This window comes from Caloenas nicobarica, chromosome 18, assembly GCF_036013445.1.
Source record: "Caloenas nicobarica isolate bCalNic1 chromosome 18, bCalNic1.hap1, whole genome shotgun sequence".
Lineage (NCBI taxonomy): Eukaryota > Metazoa > Chordata > Aves > Columbiformes > Columbidae > Caloenas > Caloenas nicobarica.
In genome coordinates, this window is record NC_088262.1 from 280084 (window position 1) to 300330 (window position 20247).

Here is a 20247-nt window from a genome sequence, read left to right on the forward strand (position 1 = left end):
TATTCCTGAATAAGGAACACTCCAGAGGTGTTCTATGAAGCACCTGCAGCCTACCTCTATTTTGGTACGTCATCTCCTGCTCGGATGTGTATGAGAAAGTGAACGGACTGATAAAGTGAAAAATCCAGACTGGCTGACACACATGGTAGTTCCTGTTCTGAACAGCCAGAGCAACTCCTGCACCTGTTTCTTCCCAGAGAAAAAAGCCCCTTCAGCCCCAGCCAAGCATTTGGACCTGCAGCAGAGGGAACACCTGCCCAAGCAGAAGACATTACAGCATGGGAAGCATGGGACGTTCCTGGCTCCAGGCACAAGTGAAAGATGAAGAGGGATTCACCCCCGTCATGGGGAACAAAGCCTTACCCAAATCACTGCCCTGGCCAGGGATAAGCACCATCGCAGCGAGTCAAAGCACGGGTAACCAGAACGGCATGACGAGCTCTCAGCAGGAATTGTTTTCTTCCTGTTTGATGCTTTATCCAAATAAAATGTTTATAAACACACAGAATCATTCCTGGCATAACAGACCATGACCTGAAAGGGCTGAAGTGCCGCAGGCAAGGGACACGGGCTGCATGGCAACTGGCATATCTCCCTTGAACTCGTCCAAATTTCTCTTGAACCAGAATATGCTTTCAGTATACAGCACCCTGTGGCAAGGAATTCCACACTTCCATTTCTGTTGCATGAACAAGTACTGGCTTCCATCTGCTTCAGCTAACAATGGAAACTGGAGACAGCACCAGAGGCTGCACAAGCAGGAGGCAGATAGGCCACAAAGAGGGGGCTGCCTGCAAGGGCACTGAAAAGGCAGAAACCTCATTTTGCTTGTGGAATGTGTGTAATATGCACAGGATTTAGAAGCTAATTGAAAAAGAGGAAGAGGATGGTCACAGGAGATTTCAAGGTGGTAAGGAGAGGCACATGAGCAGACAGGCTATTTCCCGACAGTGACTGAAAACAATGGAAGAAAACAGTGTCAGAATGGTAAGCACCTTGAATTCACAGGAGCAACAAAGCATCCAATAGAAAATGAACTGACAACAGGAAAAAGATTCAGTACAGAGGCAGATTTTTAGTCTTCATAATCTAGGATGTACTTAACAAAACAAAAAAAAGCCCGTCTTAAAAAATAAACAGTGCCAAAACCTGAAGCCCGTGAGATTCTAGAGGAAAATGTGGCATATGGGGTGGGGAAGAATATCACTTCCTGCAGAGACACTGAAAAGAAAGCAGTACATTTTGTAGGGACACAAAGGCTGAGACAGTACATCTGGGAACACATCCCAGCCAAATCTTAGAAGACAGAAAAACACTAATTTTATGCAGGAGACCTCTGTTGGTGAGAGCTGCAGAGGGACCATGCTTTGGAGTGATGAAAAAAGCTTCCCAAAAAGCATGTTAGACAATGTGTGTAAAAGAACTCTAGGTGAGGGATGTGCTCAGACATGACAGCTTAGGACCAAAGAAAAACACAAAAAGAGACAGAGAAAGGCAGAGAGGAGCATGTGTGCCATGTCAGACCAGCCTGTGCTGGTCACAGCTCTGTGGTTGCTTCCCTTGCCTCACAAATGCTAACAAGTGCAGAACATTTTTTATTATCTGCTGTTCCTCTGAATGTTTTCCAAATACATCATTAGCAACACAACTATAGCCAGCTTCCCCTTTGTGGGATTTCTCAGAAATCTGAAGACAAGATTTCTCCTTTGCGTTTCCCATCATGGTCACCATGTGTGCCTTGAGACAGTGTTTTGGGTGGCAGATGTGGGCGACAATGGCACAAGTCACAGGAAGCTGGGAGAACTGCCTTCACGCCCGAATGGCAAAAGCTCCTGGCACAAAGACACAAAGCGCTTTCCACCGGTATTTTCATTATTAATTAAAATATACAAAATGGCTTTGGAAAGAGAAGTCGTTTTCTCCTCGCTCAGGGTGACATGATGTCTCACCACCAGACGGTCCCACTCCCATGGCCAGGGCACGCTGGGGCACGCCACAGCCAGGCAGAGCAGCGAGGCCGATAGAAACAGAGCTGGGTGGAGGCCAAGAGCTACTGCACAGGAATTCCTGAACCACAGCAACAAACAGGGCCGTGACCCCAAGAGCCCCAGGACTCCCAAGGAAGTGAAACCTGTCACATGCACGGCAACAATACGAGGAACTCCAGCACCAACAAAACCACCTCCAAAACTTCAAATTTCAGCAAGCAATTCTTAATAGGGTATTAGGAAGGGGAGAGACTTCCCGCTGTGAACACAAAGATCCACACTTTGCTTCCCTCAACAGTCTAAAAGCAGCTGCACATGTATCTCTTCCACATGGCCTGGTCAGGAAGTTGTGGAATTTGGAAAGCTCCATTATGAACACCTTCAGAGACGTGCTAATCCTCATCTAATTCACCTGAAATTCCCTTTCTCCATCCCTCTCTCTCCCACCCCTCTACTCCCTTGAGGGCATCAAAGGAAAACTCTCACTGCAGTCTGCTCAGCCCTTTACCCTGCGAGTCATCTTCAGTGCATCACTCTGCCAACATCCATCCAGTTCTGAAGGACAGCACCTGTTAAGCACGGTGAGTACGGAGCAAAGCCACAGGCAAAATCACTCGGTCAGTCTCTTAATATGCACGTGGTTTACACAGCCAAGAGTCTCTGGCCAGAGACTTCAAGACCACTTTGACATTTGCAAAACACCTCCAGGAATCTGGATTTGAAACTAAATTTCAGCCTTTGAGAAAAGTTACACAGAGTACGTATTCCCCGATGTACAAGCTGGCTTAAAGTAGATTCTCACGTAGTGATTGTCAGAGTCAGATTTTTGTCTCATATGGCCTCTAGCTCCTGCTGTAGAAATGGAAAACAGTTACCTGTCCAAATCCAGCGTCACATCTCCTGCTATACTAGTCCAACTAAAGATATAGCAAACTCACACTAGCTCAGCTCTTGTAATAATGTTTTAAGGTTAAATACAGCTCAGAGTCTGTAAAGCATGTATGTATGAAACAATGCAAACCCTCCAACCCTGCCACAATGTGCCAGCACATATTGTTGCACAAGGTGGACCTCTTCTGGTGAAGAGCTTGTGCTCCAAAACACCTGGTTCCATGAGTCTTGGCTAAGAAGAAGCCTACAGGGATCACAACATCATGCAGTTTATTTTAAAAGTAGCTAAAGCATATGGCAGGGTGAAGGGGAGCAGCAAGGCACAGAATCACAGAGTACACCAGTCCTTACCTCAAAGAGTGTCAAACTTTCATTGTTCAGGATGACTCTGGGAGGTGCAATAACTGAAGTTAAAAAACAAGTTATAAAACAGGACCACCCAGCAACAAAAACAACAAATACAGCAGGTATGGGAGGGATCACCGCTCTTTGAAGCAGCAAGATGTTCACACTGCCCACACAGGCTTCTGATGAGGCAGAAGCATAATGTGGGTAAGTGAGGAGGCTACACCCCCTGTGCACTCTGGGGCTGTATTTAGGGAAGGAATTTCTCGCCAGGTCATCCCTCATGGCATCACAAGATCCCATATGCACCACAGCTAGGAACAGACTTCGTAAAATAAGGCCAAATATTACCAACAGCACACTCACACAAGTAAAATGGCAAGTTGGCATCTGCAAGGTGGCTTCTTACAAAGTCTCTCAAGATGCCAACTGTGAAAAAAGGAGAGAAAGGTTTGCTGAATTACATTTGTTTATTTAGATGCTGGGCAAAAAAGGCTAACCTGTAACAGCAGAACTGCCCTATACAATGTCTGCAGATTGCCTTTTCCTCAAAAGAACACTTACTATTACAAATCTCTTGGAGGAAAAAAAAAAAAACCACAACCAGCAACACTCAAACATGCTGGTCCCTTAGCAAAATCTAAGGATGCCAATGAAGTTCTCTCTAGGAAATCCAATAGCAGCTGCAAGATTTGCAGAGACCAGCCAGGTGAGACTTCAGTAACTAGTTACTAGGTTCTTGTTCCATATAGAAGTACAAAAAAAAAAAGTGTGGGTAACCACCGCTGCCAGTGGAGAGTAAGAGGATCTCTATTAAGAACTACTTGGTGTATGGTCTGACCGCCGTTTGTGAACCAACGGAGGCAGAAAGGTTCATCCCGCTATTCTTATTATAGTAGGTAAAGCTTCTTTTTCTTCTTCCTGTGTTTTTGGTTTGTTTTGGTATCAGGGAAGTGGTGGTGGTGGTTCTTTCCCAAAACCTTTTAATCTCTAACATAGAGAAGTGTCCAAACTCATCTCAGTAACATGCCATTTGGACACAAACAATGGGATATCGAGGAAGGCAGTTTCCTGAGCACAAATATTTTGCCATCGAATAGCGTGAGGGTCTCCATCAAGTAGTGCTGGAAATAAACTCCCCTTACCCAAGTGAATTACCCCAGACTTTCCTCATCCAGCTCAGGGGCCCTACAAGGATGATGTAACCAGCTACTGCTGCTTTTTCCGAGCAACATTACTTCCCTGGACAGCAGAAAGATCTGTCCAGAGCCACCCTCTCTTGTCATGCACCTCACCAGTGATGAGAGGTTAGCTGCAGCTGCGCAGACTAAAGTGGAAATCGCTCTTACCAGTCTCACTAGGACGGAAGAACCCTTGTAGAACATGACGGTCTGGAAAATGGACTCTCAACACCACCTAAGGCAGAGGCAAAACACATGAGGTCAGTTGGTTTTGGCTGTTCTGTAACACCCATCCCTGGCTTAGAATTTGCAAGCAAGTGGGTTTTTTTAAATGGGACGATTTGAGATGTTTACTCTACAGGGGTAGAATAGCACGCTGGCTAAGAACTCCTGTGCAGCTCCTCAGAGAACATGGGCTGTCTGGCTTTCAAAGGCTGTAAGAGCTGATCTACAGAAACTGTGACGTACAGCACAGCAGCGCTTCCTCAGAGAGCAGGAGCTCCCTGTGCTACATGATGCGCAAAAGACGTAGAAAGTCACGCATGGACAGGTACAGACAGGGTATAAGTATCCTGAAGTGACCATAGCAACAGGAATCCTCCTGCCACACGTCTGAAATAACTCATACCATTCTATTTCAGCATTACTCAGAAAGCACTTAACTTGGGAACTTAATATCTTTTTTTTTTTCCCCAATAAATCACCTAAGACAAATCTGAATTAGGATTGTATTTACAGAGTAAGATATCTCCAATCTGTAACATCTTATCATTTAACTTGTAATGAGATACTATCAAAATATAAGAGTCTACAGAGGAGAGGCAGATAGGAAAGCTCAGTCATACAAACTGGTATGTGCATAACTTAAGGGTTTTGAAACATCTAGGACAAAATAAAAGCAGCTATATTGCCTGCCACTCAATCACATCATCACAGGACAGCTGATTTTACATGGTACAACTGCTATGCTATTTCCACAAATTAACAAGGAGAGGAATTTGGAAAGTCTTCCTGTAAGTAGCTCAAGATCCTGTTGATCACAATTGATTCCCAAAGTTATTCAACCCCCAAGGCTGGACCAAAAGAGGGACTGGAAAGGAACAAAGGCTACCTTTGGGTAACGCTCTAACTTTTCCTTCAGCTGAGCCTCCCTCAAAGACTTTGTCATCAGTGGAGCTTCTTCCAGGCGCTTCCTAGATACATGAGAAGAAGAGAAGCTGTCACTTCTGTAATTTTAAGATGTATTTTTATTTTATTTAGAAAGTGAAAGGTCCAAGCAGGACTGATGAGAACTGCTCAACTGTTCCAATGTGTCCTTCACAGCATTTTCCCCACCTCCTGGGGTTCCTACCCCAAAGTCTCATACATGGAGCTACTGAGCATCAGCAACAATACTGTATAAAATTACTTTTCTCGTACAAGTTTAAAACCAAGTTCACTATGGCAGATGCCAGAAAAGATACTGAGAGGAGCAGGTGAATGCTCGCTTAAACTACTCAAGAAAAGATGGATTTATTAATCCAATAAAACAGGGAGTAAAGTTGGATGCAATTACTCCAGGGAGGGAGAAGAGCTACTGAAGCTGAAAAACAATATGGGCACAATAAATTAATGGGTATTAATTAGCAACAAGGAAGGAAAACAAAAATGAGAAGTTTCAGATCATTCAAGAACTGGCTTTGTAGACTAGTGTTTTAGAAGGCGTAGTGGGTGCAAAAAAAACAAACCCCAAAACTATCTGTATTTAAGATGAAACAAACTCAAGAAAACAACTACATATTTTCCAGTAAGTAAATAAATAAGCTTAGATCCAGCAGATCACATGTTCAGCTTTAGCCCTTTTTCCTTGTTTGCACTTAATTCTGAATAACCAACTTACTAGGCTAGATTTTGGTGAAACATTTGATTGTTTAATTCTGCACAACTACTTGCAATTTCATCTCTTATACCTATACAGTTCAAAGGACTTCTTTTTATTTTTAAGAACCATCAAGGCCTCTCAGGAACAGCTGCTGGAGAAAACAACTAGAGGCCTGTACACCACATTCCAAGATGCTCTGAAAGTGCCACCTCACAATCTGAAGAGCAAACACCAAACCAACCCGCTCCATTCCTCCTTTTGTACCAACAGTCAGCTCTTCATGGAGCTGGAACTAAATTCTAATAGCATTTAAAATATTGCATTGTATGTAGTTAGTTTCTGTTAAGATTCACCAGCTGAGATCAGAAGCCAATTGGTATCACTTCCATGTGTAACTTGCCTTTATTTTTATCCCTGGCTGTGAGGGCAAAAGGGATTACAAGCATCAGCAAATTTGGATATTAGGTCTTTTTTTGAGGGGGCTGTATTCCAGTAACCCCCAACGAAATGATCCTACATTTGTACCACTAAATACTGCAGACCCACAAGCGGCAGAGTAATTTTCAGGCCAATCTGTGTACTCATGTGGATTTCAGTGGCCTGTGGGGAAAAAAAAAAATATCAGCTCTAAGTAAAAAGTTCAGCTCAGACTTGGTTAGTGTAAAGTAGGCTGTCCGCAGTCTTGGAGAATGTTTGTAATGTTTAAAGGAATGCTGTGATCCACTTGAAACTAAATACATTCATGAAATTATTTTATTTAAGGAACATATAGACAGCAAAATGCTATTATAATAGGGAGGTTAAGAGTACAGTAAAATCATGACTATTTGACAGCAAGCTACTTGAACAGCAAGATGCATAGTTAGTCCAGTTTCCTACACTTCTTCACACTCTGTGTGTGTGTTCCAAACATCATCATGTCTTGCTTTCCAGCTAAGTTTGATTTTGTTTTATTTCTCTTTCAGTAACATCTCAAAGTTTGTCTTTTCTGATGAGGTCTAATAAGACCTGTCTGTTATTTAAAATACAGGGTGTTTCTTACTGGCTGAAAACGGTACCAGCTCGCACTGAAGGCAGCGGGAGCTCCTGGCGCAAGGCTGGACCATCGTGTCTGTGTCCACCATGTTCCTGCCGCGCGGACGGCGAGGCCTTGGCTGCCCCGGCAGCTGCGGGGGCCCCGTCCCTGGGAGGGTCCAAGGTCGGGCTGGACGGGCCCGGAGCGACCTGGGCTGGTGGGAGATGTCCCTGCCCATGGCAGGGGGTGCAACTACATGATCTTTAAGGTCCCTTCCAACCCAAACCATTCTATGATTCTATTCATTTGTCCATCACAAGTTTCAAATTCCATCCGCTTAATTCCTAATAGTCAATGTGAAGTCAGATAGCAGGAGGGGACAGAGGGACAGAGGGACAGAAAATAGAATAAGAAAGCAAGCGAGGTGGGGTGTTAAGTGGCTTCAAATAACTCCCTGAAATGCACAACACTGGAAGAAATCTTTCCCTGAATCCTTTCTCAATGAGGGCCCATCCCTGATTAGCTTGAGGTTCTCAATAAACTTGTCACCATGCAGGCACTGCAGATGCTTCATGATGAAAGTTTCAACATCCACATGAAACAGTTATCCATGCACAAATGCTCAGTTGGTTCACACAAAAACACAGATTCTGTCACAGAAACAGGACATCACCCTTGAACTCAAATGGCATAAAGGGCAGAGATTTCTAGTGCTGATCATTAATTTATTAATTGCACACCCAGTAACTTATCTACAACCCTTCACCCAGAGATCACAGCCAGCTCTAGGTGCACAGTGTCACTCTGCTCAACAAAAGGATATGGAACGACCTCAGTCACCAGCAGAACTTGCCTCTCGCTCTGCAGCTGTGCCAAACGTTTCCGTACATCGTCCACTGTGACTTCAAAAAACTCATCAGGAAGCTCTTCTGGGCCAGCAGGAAGTGGTTCCAGTAGATCAAGGTGACATACCAGTGGCTCTCGTTCTACAAGCTACAGAATAAAAATGAGCTTTGATTAGTCTTAAACGCAGTGCCTTGCTATGAGGTTCCTGAAAAACTAAAAGGTCAGTATTTGCAAACTCATTGACTGGAGTCAAATACACAAGAGGAAGTTACACCTATTGGCTCTTGAGCAATTCAAACTTATTAAATCAGAGAAATGTTTAAATGCACAAAGCTTGAAAACAAACACAATAGTATACTGCAGGCTGCAGCCAGCTGCCAGCCTAACACAGCTCTGGGCTCTATGAACAAAACTGATGCCCATTTCTTCTCCCCTTATTCCCCCATATACTCTTCCAATCCTAATTAATGCCCCAATGTTCTCCATCCATTCTCCTGCTCCTCAGGCACGGGCCCCTTGGGAACAGGAGTCTCCCTCAATTGTCAACAGCGACAACACAAATTACAAGGCAACGTTCACTCTGCTTGTGGGCACTAAAGGGTAATTTGAGAAATTAAAAGAGCGAGGTTGTGTGGGTGGGACCCTTGGCTACTTTTAGAAAGTTGAGCGGGGTCAGCTCTAACTAGCGGGTGAAGGAGCCTGATTGCAGCTTTTGTGGGGCTCAGAATGCTCAGTGCTGCAGGAGCCACCCCAGGAAAGGGGCCACTGCACTGCAGCCCTGACCCCACTGCACTGTGAAGGGTGCCAGGATATGATGGAGAGAATCCCACTGCCTGCATGAGCAAATCTTACACTCACCATTTAGTATCGGCTCTAGCGAGCACTTTAGCTAATCCCAGGAAAGCGTCAGTCACTGCCCAAACCATGGTCACCACCCCAGACTGAGGTAAGCAGGTAAGCTGAGGCAAACTTCCATTTCATTTTAAGTGAAGCAGTGGCTATCGTGCTTTCCACAGCAGCAAACTCTCCCTGGAGACCCAGCTCCTCCCCAGCACCTCAGGGACCTCTAATCTCATGGGGAATCTGGTGTAAAGTTACCTTCTAATAATTAATGTTCTGACATCAAAGTCAGCATGCAGCTGTCTGTAAACCATCTTTAGCCCAAGAAAGGAAGGGACGCCGGCACAGATTTTATCCAGCCTCTCTCTTCAGCTTCAAAAACCACACACAGGCAAAGCATTAATGGGAAGATTCTTTTACAAAAATGGACCTTTGATGTTTAAAAATAATTTGTTTTGTTTGGGGTTTTTTTTTTCCTTGGTTCTGAAAAGGGACAAAAAGCAGATGCCATGTGGCTGCTCTGCTATTGCTGCTGGGAACTAGGAGAGCAGAGGATGGCAGGAATGGAGGGGGGAACAAAATGTAATCAATCAGCAGCAAAAGCACCAGAGATCAAAGGGCTCGAAAGCAGCAGTCAAAAATCACATGCTGTTTAACGCAAGGGCAGAACCCCCCCAACAGAATCTGCAGCTGCTCCCAGAGCTGAGCGCTGGCTCCAGAAGAGCCGCTGCGCGGTTTGAGCTGGACTGTGGCTCTGAGGACAACACGCAACCCTCGGAGTCCTCGGGCCACCGCTCCTCAGCCATGCCCAGCAGCACAGCTCCACACTGAGCTGTAGCCTGTAAAGTGGTAAAATGAGTCCTGTCTCCTCAGCCAGCACATGGAGAAGCAGTGAAGAAAACCACCACGAACCCTCGCGCTTCTTCCTTCCTTTTCAGACACAACTGAAACTCCTCCTTTCCGAATTCCGCATAGGTGAGAGCGTGATTGAAATAACACATTAGACTGCACAGATCACCCAGCCTGCTCTTCAGTTCTCCACACACAGGGTCTGTTCCAAAAGGTTAAATAATAATGATTAGATGGACCCAAACGTGTTTCTAATATACTAAAATATTCACCACTGGCTTGGCAAGGCCTTTCTGCTGCATTTGTAACTGCTCCAGAGTGCTTCCAGGTCTGAATTCTGCTACTAAACAATTCAGAAACTCATCAAGAATGAACTGCAACCACAGAGAAGTCAACCAAGGTAGAATCTCTACATCAACGTGAGAGCATACACACAGTCTTGCTGAATTCCTTCTGGATCAAGCTCCTGCTGAACCTCTCCAGGCACCCCTGTCACTACTTACGGCTTTCCATCGCTCAGTGCCGGAGCTGAAGCCGAGATAATACAACAGTCCCGCCACAGGAGGTACTCAGGAGTGGGAAACGACAAAGGGAGCTCTGAACACCAAACCAGCCCTAGTGACGATGTGAGCAGGGAAGGGCAAGGCAAAGAGCCGGTCACAGAGAACCCCTGATGTGAAACTCCCAATGCACAATAATATGGAGTAAGTTACAAATTTAATGCCCCCGTACTTCATTTTACACTACTTGCCAGACATACCAGCCTTGCTGAAGGTGTTCGATTCCATACAGCTACCCTACAGAAAGTGTACGGCATTCAAAGGCCGTCCCGTGACGGCACTGCAGCACTCCTGAACCATCAGTTCTGTAAGGCATTTTTCATTTTAACCAATACAGTTTTACTTCAGAGACACCAATGATGACAGATATGCAATTTGTCTTTCTGGGAAAAGGGTTAGAGAGACGTAGACTTCATTTTAAAAGCAGGATATTTTAGACTAAGACAGAAAACATTTTTTATGCAAGCAGAAATAAAGGAGGAAAAGGACAGGTTTCTGCTTCACCTGCAATACTACGAACATTAAGACTCCCAGGTCCAGATCGTTTTGTTTTGTTGGTTTTTTGGTTTTTTTCAAATATCAAACCAATCTCTGCTCATCTTTAGCAAAACTACACAGCAGACAGCAATATTTAAGAGAAGGATAAGCACCCAGGGCTGAGGTGACAAAGTGGGCATTTTTTTAAATAAATCTGCATGGAATTTGAGGTGCTCCTGGACTGTGGTTTTAACGCGGTTGTGTTGCCTCCACCAAAACCACTCATCAAGGACACCCCAGGGTTCAAAGCTTTGCTTGCCTCTGGACAGCAAATTCTTAAATTCCCATCCTTCATATTTCCTGGAGTAAACTGTCCAAAATGCAATACTTCCTTATGGAACTCTTGGCAGAGCAGTATGTCACCAAGGCACCTAACCCTACATTATGGGGGAAAAAGTCTTAAATATGGAAACATCTTTTTCTTCACAGGAGCTCAGCCTCAGGCAAGGCAGGATAAAAAAAAGCCCTCATTGCGAACAGATTTTCCCTTACCTGTTCTTGCTCCTTTTGCAGTTCTTGGCTGTTCTTAGACTTCTTTGGCTTAGAAGGGCCTCCAGGGCTGGAAAAAGTTGTTGGCAGCTTTGAAGATGGCATATCTAACCCAAGAGACGATGCAGCTATAGAAGAGCTCCCCAGACGCTGTCCATCTCCAGAAAAGGGGATGAATGGGGTAGACTCAGGCTGTGAGGAAGGCCACAGCTCCTCCAAGCTGCCATGGGATTTTTTAGCCAAGTCTTGCTTCTCTGTGCGGCTGTTTAAAGACACAGCCACATCCCTGTGGTCCGAGTCCTGGGGGAATGTGTTTGCTGGAGGTAGAGGCACATCCACAGCTCCTTCGGCAGAGCCTGGCCTCGCTGTCAGCTCGTCACGCTGCTCCATGGCACCCGCGGCCTCCTCCCCACCAGGAGAACTGCATTTCTTCATGACAACTCTTAAAGAAGACAACGGAAGAAATAAACCCAAAATGATGCAGCTGTTTATCCTAACAGCACTGCCCTCCCCATTTTCAATGTGACCATGACACAAAGACGACAGTGACATTCAAATATACCCCTAATTTGATGATTTGCTTCTTCCAGACACTCCAGTTGCTCTGAAGTTAAGGGCGGGAGGTCAGGTGTTTGTGCAAAAACACAGAACAGGAACTACCCACTTCCTAGGAAGAAAACTGCCTTCCAGGAAAAACCAGCAGTCAGTTGTAAAGCACAGCTCCTAATCCCTCCTGCGCCCTGTACGCCCTGCACAGAGCCGGCCGCCCTGCACAGAGCCGGCCGGGGGTCAGAGAGCGGGTGTCACTGTCCCCACCTCGCCCTCCGAGCAGTCAGCAGGAGTTTAATGCCTGAAATGCAAAGCAGGGAAGAACAAAGTGGTAGGTGATTGTCCAAACAGACTCTTAATTTTGAATTGTCTGTTTTGCTCACAGGAGAACTTAAAAAAAAAGAAAGAAAGAAGCAAACAAGCTTTAATCTGCACATGACTGGCCAGTGCCAGCATTTGCAGCTGTGGGAAGCACATCTGGGCAGCAGTTTCAGATAAACAGGCAAATGCAATAATTACTGTGTGCTGCAATGTTTGTCTTTTCGAACATTTTTCGTGCCTTATTTTTTGGTATTTGAAACAAAACAAATTCACTACCAGAGTGGAAAGGAAAAATAAGACTCCAAACTTTGCTGCGCCCAACCTGATGATGGCACTGCCTCCAGTCAGGCCAAGTGACCTCAGGGTTGTCTTCTCTAGGGCATCTTTTCCCAATATCTGCAACAAAAACAGAGCAAAGTAATTATGGCAACTGCCTCCCCGGGAGAGCATTTGAAGCGCTCTTTCTGCAAAGAAGCCTATATCAAAACAAACACCACACAGCACCAGAAACACCTCAAAACACAAGCTCTCTGCAGTTGGAAACGAGATCTGAACCCATCTGTATTCGCCTGTACTGCTTTACAAATTCACTTATTAAATGATCTCAAGGGAGGATAACCTACAGATATTGCCCCCAGATCGGATTTAACCTCAGCAAAGCATTATTTTTATGTCACAAGTTAAATCACAGGCAACATCGCAGAGCTGAAAGACAGTCAACTTCACTACGTACACATCTCATCTGCTTGTAATGACCTGTTCCAGAATAAAGATGAGCTGTCCACAGAGGTCAGTGGGAAGTGAAGGGGACAGCTAGGGAGAGCAAATTCCATAATACGCACATACAAAATATTAAACAAAACATTAATAGCAAAAGATCAAAACACAGAGAAAAGCAAATATTTATTAAAATGAAACCACTGTTTTGACTCTGGCTTTAAAAGAAGTTGGAAAGAAAAACACAAACAGATCATTGAGCTCATTTTATGGACTCAGAGGTCTAAACGGCCCAGGGTTACGTTCCAAGAGAGCTTTTTTCCATACAGACACGTCATGCTTTGAAAAGACCAACATTTTTCTACTTCCCCTCTCAAGAAAGTTCAAAAGAAACACTTTCCAGGTTGGAAAGCAGAGCTGAGTTTTTCTTATTTTTTAGGGACAGAAGGAAAAAAAGACAGTTAAGACGACTTTGCTGGCTTACCTCGTCTCACATGTAAATACAGACTGGAGAGAATTCACCATGCTGTTCCATAAACTCCCTGCAATAAAGAGCAAAATACTGCAGCATCTGTAGAACAGTCCACCCCCTCCAAAACCAATGCAGAGCAACAGTAGGAAGAGAAATTATCCAGCAGATCTCCCCTCCACCTTCCTCCAGCAACAGCCACTGCACAGTTATAGAATCGGTATTAGACACGAGGTAAAGAATTTGCTTCGACGCATTCACTGTTCCTTAAACACAGCCCTGAAAGTTTAAAAACAAAGGAGAATTAATTGAAGCTACTTCTGAAATTAGTTGAGCTTACTAAATAAATTTGAGCACATCATTCTCCACGTGCCTCAGCACCTGATCTGGAACACGACTTAATAATACTTGCTCTTTTTAATCCCTTATCTAAATTAAATAGTTTATTACAGTTTGGACTGTACTTCCCTTGCGGACAGGTCAGTTTCCTTCCATGTATGCGTAGCAACAAACAGAATTAAATACTGCTCTAAAGCAAATAATCTGAGGACAAAGAATTTGCCTTAGTACCAGACAAATTAAAAAAAAAGAAAAAAAAAAGGAAAGGAAGAAACAGCAGAAACTTTCAGATTCTGGAGACCAGGGCCAAAACGAAGCCAAACGTAGCAGGGGAAACTACAAAACAAAAGGTGAGAAAGTTGAACCAAGATATTCCCCACGAACACAACAAAAACTGATGAGATTTATCCTTCTCCATAACGCTCCAGTAGCTCTCGTTAGCACATTCTGCCCTGAGCTCGTTGTCGCTGCACCGGGACATCCCGTGGTAAGGAGCCGTACGAACCATCTGCACAGCAACAGCTGTTTTGTCATCAAAAGCAAAGCAGCTGAAATTCTTCCTCATGGGAAACTCCCTTGATCTGAGTGCTGTCTGGAGTCCAGACTCTGGGGGAAAATGGCTTTCCCCCATCTCACCCCACCAGGAAACAATCGCCCGTCACCTCGGGTGACTTGACGAGGAACCACCTCTGCAAACCAGCTCATGAAACGCCCCTGACAGCACCGAGGGGCGACACATCCCGAGGCCTCCGACAAGGGGCTGAGGCCGGTCCCTGAAGCCACGTTGTCCTTTCACACCCTGTCACACCAGCGTTCGCTACTGAGCTCACGGGAGCTCTGCCAACGGCTCCAGGGTTCTGTGAACACTCGCACTGAACTGCCTCTCCAGCTGCGGGACGCTGGTCTCTACAATGAGCTTCACAGGATAAACCGAAATCTGAGGGACCCTGGCAGCCTGAAAAAAGTCCAGTATTTTTGGCTGGAAATTAGAAGTTTCGGAAAGATACTTCTACTTCAATCATTTCTCTGCATTGTCTGAAATTCTGCAGTGGCAGTCACAGCCACACATTCTCCTAAATATATTCACAAAGCAGTCATCAACCTGGTGTCCAAGTGTCACAAAATTTAAGCAGGAACTCAGAGTAGAAAACGAAAGGAAATAGTACTTAAGTTCCAGGAAAATTCATCAAGGACGTTTATATTTAGACTCAAAAGTCAGCTTCAATGAAATAGCTGGAACCAGAAGTCACTCAGGATTGAGCGCGCCACCTGGAAAATCATGATCCTCCATCCTTGAGTCATCCTCAAGAGCAGGAGCACATCAAAGAGTTCCAGCTGGAGGGTGTGGGGGAGTGCGTCCTTTAAGCCCAGACCAGAATTGAGACTTCTGTGTGGTTTAATTGCAGCAGTCTATCTCCCATCTTGATCTAAAGGTTGAAACTTAAGCCTTTTTAAACAAAGCTGGCAACAGCATGGTGGTATGGGACAAGGTGAGTCACAATGAAACTGGGAAGCTCCACTAGAGTTAGCAAATCCAGAGTAACCTGTAAAACCAGTCCTGAGGGTCAGCTCTGGTTTAGGGAAGTCAGGCGCTGAGATCTACTTCCAGACCAGCTGCAACAGATCACCAGGGGGTTGTAATCCTGAGGTACCGTTCCTTCAGAACACTTCTTCCAGACACTCCCTAAATCCTGTTTTGCAGAAAGCGACAGACACCCTCAGAGCATCCAAACTACTACATTCAAGCTTCAGATTATGAAACACAGTTAACTTCCATACTCAAGACAAACAACCAAAACAACACTAGAACAGGTCTGTCACCATTTGCGGTTCTGTAATCAGTTGTCCCCTGTCAAGGACAGAAAGTCGTACGCGATGCTCTGCAGGAACAGAGAGATTAAGTTCGTAATACAGAATGAGCATAATCTTGTGATTCCAGACCCAGGCTCCAATGTCCCTCGCTCCTTTCACAGCAATAACCCAGTAAGTTCCTAAGGCCCACACTTGACGCTGAAAGGCAGAACAGAATCTTGTCCTTGATGGGAAGACTGGAACAAAGCAGCACCTCAGAGACCACTGTTAGCCCACCAGAGCAGGCTGCGTGCACTCGGACTTCGCCAGACAGCCCAGGACAGCGAGTCACCTCTGCCTCATTTACAATGGCTTTGCTGCCGAGAAGGATCAGATGTATCCTACAGTAATCCTGGACGAAAGTGCACAAAAGATAAAGCACTGCTAAAACATGAAGAAAACAGCACAGAATCACAGAAAAGGCAAACAAAACAGCCCAGAGGAACAAAAGCTTGAACCTGAAGTTGTCTGTCAGGAAAGGTGGATAACCACCATTCAGGAGAAGCCGAGGCACAGTGTAACACACAGACCCACAAGAGAGGAAACCAGTTTGACTTACACAACCTGGTTTCATTCATCTTTACAAAACTGTTTTGTCAATTCAAGCAACTCTCCAGATTGAAGAACCTTCTAAAAATGTATGGAAAATATCTGAACTTAATGAATGACAGCACAAAAGTAGCAAAGAATCATAGTCACTGTCAAAACTGCCTTCATGTGTCCAGACTGCAATCACTTCTGTGCAGAACAGTCCACAAAGCTGCTGAGGCTGCCGACGGGCGAGGGCAGAGACGGAAAAGCAGCAGCTCTCCCAGGCCTGATGCTGAACGCGCCTGTGCCCTCAACCGGCCTCTGCAGAACAGGCTCCAAGCAAAGATCGCCCAGAGACTTATTTTTGTATAACTCTTGAAAGCCAGCAGGCTCCTCCTCCAGCTGTTAATCCATGACATGCATTCACTGAGGCAAGCACACACATCAAACACACTGTCATTTCTTTGATGTGCTGTTCCTCAGAAGGGGAACGGCAAGCAGATTAGATTCCTTCATGTAGTGATCTGACAGGGCCTGTAAACATCTTGTGCAAGGGCTGCCGCACGCTGAGAGGAGGAGCAGCCTTACAATAGCTTCCAGACCTTCTTCAGACCCAATTAGCCAAGATGGATGCTGGAAACCCAGGGGAAATTCCAGTGGATTTAGAATACTTCCCCTCACGCACTCAGAGTAGCTGAGCATTCCAGGAAAACGTCTCCCGTTGGAAAGTCAAAGGAAGGATTCAGCAAATGTCAACAACTACCTGACTAGTTAGTCAACTGAGTCAATACACGCTGAAAAGCAGCACAGCCCATGAAGTCTATATGGACGGCTATAGATCCAGCTGCTTCTGTGATTAAGTCACACACTGCGTGTTTGCTGCTTGTTGAACTCAATCAGGAGTTTGCAAAAGTCCATCCAAACGTTTGAGTTCAGCTTCCAGAGGGCAGAAAAGAACAGCTGTGTCTTATGAACCGACATTAATAATGCTTAGCACACTGTAGCAGTTAGGATATTAAAAAGAGCAGCATGGACGCTTTTATTACAATAACCTGTAACAAATAAAACCACTCCAAAGGAGCAAAATTATATAAAAAGCTAAAAATTTAAACCAAAGAAATAACTATCCAATGCGCAAGAAAGCCACATAAAGGCTATTTATCATTGTCCATAATTACCACTCCCACCAGTCCAGCAGTTCCCAAACTGCGATGGGCACTCTTCTCCTCCCAGAGGGGATCCGGTACACAGTAAGGTACCATGTACGGCTTGATGATCCAAAACGCTGAGTGGAAAAACTGACATACACCCTTCCTACCCACCTGCTGCTTCCTCCTTTTGGACCCTTGTTTCCAGACATGCTACACTTGCATGCACAACTGCTTATGAAAGACAACTCTTCACTGGGTTAGGAAACTTCCCTACCTGCAAGGTATTGTTGGCAAATTAGTATTTTTCAGCTGAATCGGCTACATAAGCCAAGTCCTCACAAAGCTGCACAAGCAATATGAGGGGAGCTGGACACGAGGGCACTAACAGTTCAGTCCCTGCTGCTACACAGAAGATGCCCCCAATCCAAACTCCCTTTCTTGGGCCAGCACTAGTCACTCCTCTGCTTCGTTATGGGTCAGCAGGGAGCTGAGCTGAGCTGGCAGAAAACTAACAGCACGTCACTGGGAGGCTGAAAGAATTAGCTCCTTCACCCTGGAAACAGCTCTGGAGCAGTTCCAGACACAGTTCACCGTGCAGCCTCAACCAGGTAACGCCAGTCAGCCCAGCACAGCACCAGGCCAGGACACGACTTCAGCCGCTGTGTAGAACAAGCAGCTTTAAACTTCAGCTACAGTAATTTATGCTAGTACATGCCAGTCTAGTACTAACACATACCTGCAACCAGCCACTACAGCTCAGCTAACAGGTGACAATCCATCATTTTGTATCCTGTGACTGCAGCCTAAAAGGCTGAGCTTACCTGATGCTACTGCAGCATCACCCCTGCTGCTGACCACTCATTTCCAGCACCAGAGCCTTGGAGACTTCACAAGCTTTGACACAGAGAGCCACTGTCCCTTTAGACCACTACTTAATTAGTTGAGAAATTAACAAAAAATGGTTCCAATTTGCACAATACTATAGCACAGCATCTGTATAGATGAGCAAGAGATTCAAATGCAACAGAACAACTAGCAGAAGGCGAGGAATGTAAGAGAAAGAACAAGCTAGAAATACAGGACCTGAAAAAAAGCGTTTTAGCAAGAGAAAAGTAAAGCCAACTACAACAGAAAAAAAAAAAAATTTGAAAATTCTGTTCAGAATAGAATGGTTGTTACAGCTTCAAGGCTTCATCTTCCAAGCCATGACAAAAATAAAAGAACTGCCCTTGAAGAAAAGTTTATTAGCTTGACATTTCAAAACAATATGGTACTTTTAAGTCACAGCTAAAGACAAAAGAAAGCAGTCAATGTAGACTGGACTGTAATAAGATTTCTGACCCATGTATATATTCAATAAAGGTAGGACCATAAATTCTGCCATTTAAACAGGATCTAATCAGCCTTTTGAAGATTCCACATTAGCCTGCCGAGAGCTCCAGTCCTCCTTGAAGAACTTGCACACCCACAAGCCTCAAAAGCAACTGCAACTCACTTAAGAACCCCCTCAACCATGTGGAACCGCAGCACAGAAATACTGTGATTGAGATAATCTGGGCTGCCATCTCAGCTCTGGCAGTAACCTGACTTCAAACAAGTCTGTGTAAAAGACAGGTGCAGCAACATATCCAGTTACAGTTTCTTCCCAGCCTTAACGGGTCGTTACCAGTTTATGCCCTGAACCAGGAGTGCTACTCCAGGATTAAAAAATAATAAGACTATGGAGCATCAAATCTGAAAAAGCAAGGAAAAGGCAAACGTCTGTGTTGTAAAGGAAAAACCAACATCAAATAAATGCAAATGCCACAAATCTGCAGGATCTAGTTGGATTACTGTTAACAACTAATTACTAGCATGCAGAGATCCATCCAAACAAGCATTTCCTCACTACATTGCTCACCTGATCGTTGCAAAATGGTTGAGAAGTTCCCACAAAGTCTGTTGGCAGAGAAAGGTGTCCTGTAAACGGGAGCCGTCATCTAATTGTAATGCGATCCGAACCTACAGGGAAAATACACTGAATTAATATTTTTCTTTTTTTTTTTTTAATCTTTTTTCTCTGCAACGACTTTTTTCAATACTTCAGTGATCTCTCTATCCAAAAAAACATGACTTCCTTCTAAACACTTGCTGCAAAGGATTACATTAGTTAAAAATGCAGAGTATCCAAATTATTATTTTAGAAGTTAATATTTAGAATAGTTCTATTCTGCTATACATACAAGTATTATATATTAAAACCTTACGAGAGACAGTGTCAAAGTTCTTACTGAAGTCCCAGTAGACAGTACCCACTGCTCTCCCCTCACCCACCAGGCCTGCCATTTTATCACAGAAGCTTATCAAGCATGACGTCCCCTTGCTGAATCCATGCTGACTACTCCTGACGATCTTCCTGCCATTCCTGTGCCTGGAAATGGTTTCCAGGATGAGCCGCTCCATTAGCTTCCCAGGGATGAAGGTGAGACTGATCCACCTGTAGCTCCCTGCATCCTCCTGGCCCTTCCTGAAGACAGAGGTGACGTCTGCTTTCCTCCAGTCCTCAGGTACTTCTCCCAGTTGCCACGATCGATCAAAGACCACCAGAGCAGCCCTGCAGTGAGGTCTGACAGCTCCCTCACAGCTCACGGGTGCATCCCCTCAGGGCCCGTGGACTCGCACGTGTTCAGTCCGCTCAGGAGCTCCCCGACCTGCTCACCTTCCACCAAGGGTACATGGTCCTTGCTCCAGACTCTTCCCCTGCCCTCTGGGCCCTGTGATTCCCGAAGGCTGATTTTGCTACTAAAGACCAAGGCAAACAAGGCGTTCGGCCTTTTCCATGTCTTGTGTAACCGAGGCCCCCATCTTGCCTAAGCAATGGGCCCACATTTTTCCCAGCGTTCCTTTTGTCACCTACATACTTAGAGACCTTCTTGTT

At 45.0% G+C, this 20247-nt stretch overlaps 1 protein-coding gene across 1 annotated transcript in view; it reads right to left on the bottom strand.

Moving 5' to 3' along the window:
• ASPSCR1 (ASPSCR1 tether for SLC2A4, UBX domain containing) overlaps positions 1-20247 on the bottom strand; it is a 37183-nt gene that overhangs the window by 11962 nt on the left and 4974 nt on the right. Inside the window, 9 exon segments of the mRNA XM_065648087.1 lie at positions 3231-3283; positions 3591-3653; positions 4574-4640; positions 5517-5598; positions 8135-8274; positions 11406-11844; positions 12595-12668; positions 13474-13531; positions 19231-19331. Of these exon segments, the coding sequence (XP_065504159.1) occupies positions 3231-3283; positions 3591-3653; positions 4574-4640; positions 5517-5598; positions 8135-8274; positions 11406-11844; positions 12595-12668; positions 13474-13531; positions 19231-19331 (1077 nt within the window).